This window comes from Varanus komodoensis, unplaced genomic scaffold, assembly GCF_004798865.1.
Source record: "Varanus komodoensis strain SLA01 unplaced genomic scaffold, ASM479886v1 scaffold7_1, whole genome shotgun sequence".
NCBI classification, from domain to species: Eukaryota; Metazoa; Chordata; class Lepidosauria; order Squamata; family Varanidae; genus Varanus; species Varanus komodoensis.
Window position 1 is genome coordinate 19,160,462 of NW_025336479.1, and position 4,075 is coordinate 19,164,536.

The window sequence follows — 4,075 nt, forward strand, 5'->3', positions numbered from 1 at the left end:
AGGTTTTGACCTGATGCTGAAAAGAGTATAAGCTAGGTGCCAGGCAAACTTCTCTGGGGAGTGCATTCCATAATCTGGGTGCCACCAGAGAGAAAACCCTACTCCAAGTATATGGCCTTTTTACCTCCTTCAGGGAGTAGGGCCTCCCTCGCTGATCTTAAGGGGCGTGAGGGCATATAGGGAAGGGGGTGATCCTTCAGGTATCCCAGTCCCAAACCATTCAGGACTTTATAGGTCAAAACCAACACCTTGAATTGGGCCTGGACTTCAAATGGGAGCCAGTGTAGCTGGTAGAGGACTGGTGTTATATGAGAATAACGACTGGTCCCTGTCAGCATCCTGGCCGCCACTTGAAATATCTGGACTGTTTTCCACTGTTGCCATTATCACTGAAAGGAGACCGCATCCATGTTTATGAATTGATTCTTTGCATTGCAACATGCAATTCAAAGATCAAACAAATCCATTGCATGTTTAGACAAGATCAAGTCTTACAGCCAGGATGCTGCCTAGGGCATCCTCGGAGTTGTAGAGCTTTTTTCGGTCTAAACATGCATGGGATTATGTCCTTGATTTTAAAAAAAAATGTTATTATGCATAATAAATAATTATTGGCTCATTTTCATTTTATCTTGCTACAGTACACATTTTTTTAAATGACAATGGTTGTGTTTTGTAAGCTATGCTGTGGCTTTTCTTACTACTAAAATGGTGATGATTTAGGAGTTACTTCAGCATTCTGTTTATTAGTATCAATAATAAAAGGACAATACTTCAGTTTAAATTTGACAGTGTGCAATAAGCAGTTTTACAACAAAGGTACTTTCCAGACACAGGTACAACTGGACAAAGATAGGGATTTTTCTAGCATTAAAATCCATGGGACTTAACAGTCTTAAATTTAGCTGGATCTTGGCCTGTGATGGCAGTTGCATTGAAAGTATGGCTGCTGGTAGGTAAGGATAACAACTACCTGAACTTAATGGTATATCATTCTGATGCTTGTGAACTCTAGGCAATAGACTGAAGGAATATAAATACTGGTATAGGATATAACCGATATTCTATGACCTGAGAACAAAGTTTGTAGTGGAAAAATGGATCCAAAATGCATACTTTATCTGTAAATGCAAATATACAATGTGCTGGTGTCACCATACAAGATACACAGTAAACAGCATGCATGCTGTGCTTGAAAATTCAAAACACATTAAGCCAGAGGTGGGAAGTGTGCGTCTTTCTAGATGTTGGGCAGCAACTCCCCTTAGCCTTAACCAGCATAGCAATAATGATGAATAGTATGAGTTGCAGTGGAACATCTGGAGAGCCTTCCCTTACCCTCCTCTGCATTAAGATATCCTCAGCTCAGTGTATTTGGTATTGTAAGCTTGTAGTAAAATTTATACATGTAGTAAAATTTATTAATTGGTAAGAAGTCTTTCCACTTGAAGAAAACTGTACTAAAATAGTCTTAGTCCTATTTTTTTCAGTTGTATTTTTCAGACAATTGGGTGTCACATGCATGCAAATGACAAACATCTGTATGTGGATGGGGGGTGGAATTTAAAACTGAGAGCATTCATTCATTTTTCAAAGATAAATAAGGTGGAATTGAACCAGTTTTTCCTGAATGTGTCTTCTAAAACACTTCAGCCGCATATGTTAATGTGCATTGCTTCTTTGAACATTGATCCTTTCCATCTATCAGAAGAAGAGGCATTCTTCTGAAGAAATCAATGATGTCCGTCACTGAAGAAAAAACCTGTGTAATTTACAAAATCACAAAATGTCTTTCAGTCAATGATTCCCACTGTAGAGCAAGCTAAAGCATCATAATTTTGGCTTTTCTGGAACTACTCAGTTTTATACAAATTGCTTTTTTGAGGACAGATTAGATAACAACTATGTTTGTCCTTAATATTATTAATGTTTTTATAGCAAACATTAGCTGAAGTTCTTTGGGCAGTATGCAGTGGCAGATAAAATATAAAATACAGACAGCAATAAAAACATTGTAAAAATTACAGTACAAAATTTAAAGTCAAATTTACAACCAAATTTAAAAAGCAACAATAGCTTAAACAGATTAAATCACAAGTACTGTTAAACAGTTGACTTAATTCCCCAATACAATATAAAACTAATTAAATGTCCTGCTGTAGCAGGCAGTCTTAAGCTGACACTGAAAAGATATTAGAGTTGGTGCCTGGTGGGTCTCAGTGGGGAGCTTGTTCCAGAATTGGGCTGCCACTGAGAAGGTCCTTTTCCTTGTTGCCACCAACCAAGCCTTCCTTGGGAGGCAGGCCCCAGATCTTGATCGCAGTTTGTGAGTAGATTGTGACTAGGAGAGGCATTTTGTCAGGCAACGTGACCTCAAACCATGTAGGGCTTTATAAATTAAAACCAGCACCTTGACTTGGGCTTAGAAGCATATAGGCAGCCAATTCAAGCAGACCAGAATGGGTGTTACACATTTGGACCTTCTGGTTCCTGTTATTAATCTGCCTGCTGCATTTTGCACAAGCTGTCCCTGTCCAGATAGGAGAGTAGCTGGGCCACCAACTGAAGCTGGTAGAAGACACTGTGTCACTAAGGCTACCTGAGCCTTAAGAGACAAAGATTACTCAAGAAGGACACCCAAACTATGAACCACTCCTTCAGGGGAATACAGCCCCCATCCAGAACAGGTTGAATTCCTTCCATCTGGTCAGAAGGAGTGCCCACTAACAGCATCTCAATATTGTCAGGATCGGGCTTCAGTTTGTTAGCCCTCATCCAACCTATTGTCTCAGCCAAGCATCCGTTTAGCACATCCACATCCTCAGGACAGGAGAAATAGAGCTATGTGACATCCAAACTCTAGATACCTCTGCTCAGCAGTTTCCTGTAAATACTAAATAACATGGGGCGCAAAATCCACCTGGTAGAACCACATCTTAGAGAGTTCAATATCACCTCAGCACTCTCTTCTGTATCCAGCTATCCAAGCAGGAGTGGATCCTCTGTAATATAATATCTCTTATTCCTGACTCAGCCGGCAGCCCCAGAAAGATACCATGGTGGACGGTATCAAAAGCTAATGAGATATCCAAGATTACCAACATGCTTACACTCTCCTTCTTCTCTCTTGGTTTTGGTCATCATGCAGGGTGACCAAGGGAATCTCTGTGCTGAACCCCAGACCGAATTCCCAATGGAAAGGTGTCCAGAGTGCCTGGAAGTGGTTGGACACCATCTGCTCAAGAAACTTGCCCAGGAAGGGGATATTTGCCACTGGCTTGAAATTTTTGAGATCTCCTGGGTCCAGGGAGGGCTTCTTCAGGAGTTGCCTCAATACTACCTCTTTCAGGTGGCATGGGACCACTACCTCCCATAAAGAGACATTAGTTATCTCCCTGGCCCAGCTGGCTGTTCCTTCTCTGCTAGATGTTATAAGCTAAGAGGAGCAAGAATCGCACAAACAGATTTGGTCACACAAAATTTTCCAAGCCCGTTGACAATATTGTCAAGCTGTACTAGCTGGAACTCATTCCAACAGTACTTCACCAAGATGAATCAGGTGAGATATCCACAGTCCAACTACAATAACTTTGGAGTCTAAGCCTTGGCAGATACAAGAGGTTTTATCTTGAAAGTGCCTAGCAAATACATTGCAGGGGGCTTCTGATAGCTCTAAGATGTCCTCAGGGCCAACATGTAGTAGGCCCCAGATGACCTTAGAAAGCTCCACTGGATGGTAAATGGAGGACTGAATAGAAGCAGTGAGATGTTTCTTTGCTGCTCTAATTGCCTCTAAGTATACTTCACTACAAGCACATACCAGGGCTTGATTGCAACCATTAGGATATTTCTTCCATTTGCACTCAAGCTTGTCTCCTGCTTTGTTTCATCATTCTCAGCTCCAAGATATACCACAGAGGTGTATAAGTCCTACTATAGAAAGGGTGCTCAGGGGTAATTGTGTCAATTGCCTGGGTTACTGCTGTGTTTCAAAGACTGACAAGGGATTTAACAAGACCATCAGCCGTATTATCCAGAACCCCCCCCCCCCCCCCCCCCCCCCCCCCCCCCCCCC

The 4,075-nt window shown here is 41.7% G+C and overlaps 1 protein-coding gene across 3 annotated transcripts in view; it reads right to left on the reverse strand.

Moving 5' to 3' along the window:
• Nucleotides 1–726: 726 nt before the first annotated feature.
• The window catches only part of LCP2 (lymphocyte cytosolic protein 2), an 80,695-nt gene continuing 77,346 nt past the window's right edge, over nucleotides 727–4,075 (reverse strand). For all 3 annotated transcript variants that reach the window (XM_044453878.1, XM_044453879.1, XM_044453877.1), the window contains one exon: nucleotides 727–1,762. In XM_044453878.1, coding sequence (XP_044309813.1) covers nucleotides 1,640–1,762 — 123 coding nt within the window. In that variant the 3' untranslated portion in view covers nucleotides 727–1,639. The remainder of the gene's footprint in view (nucleotides 1,763–4,075) is intronic.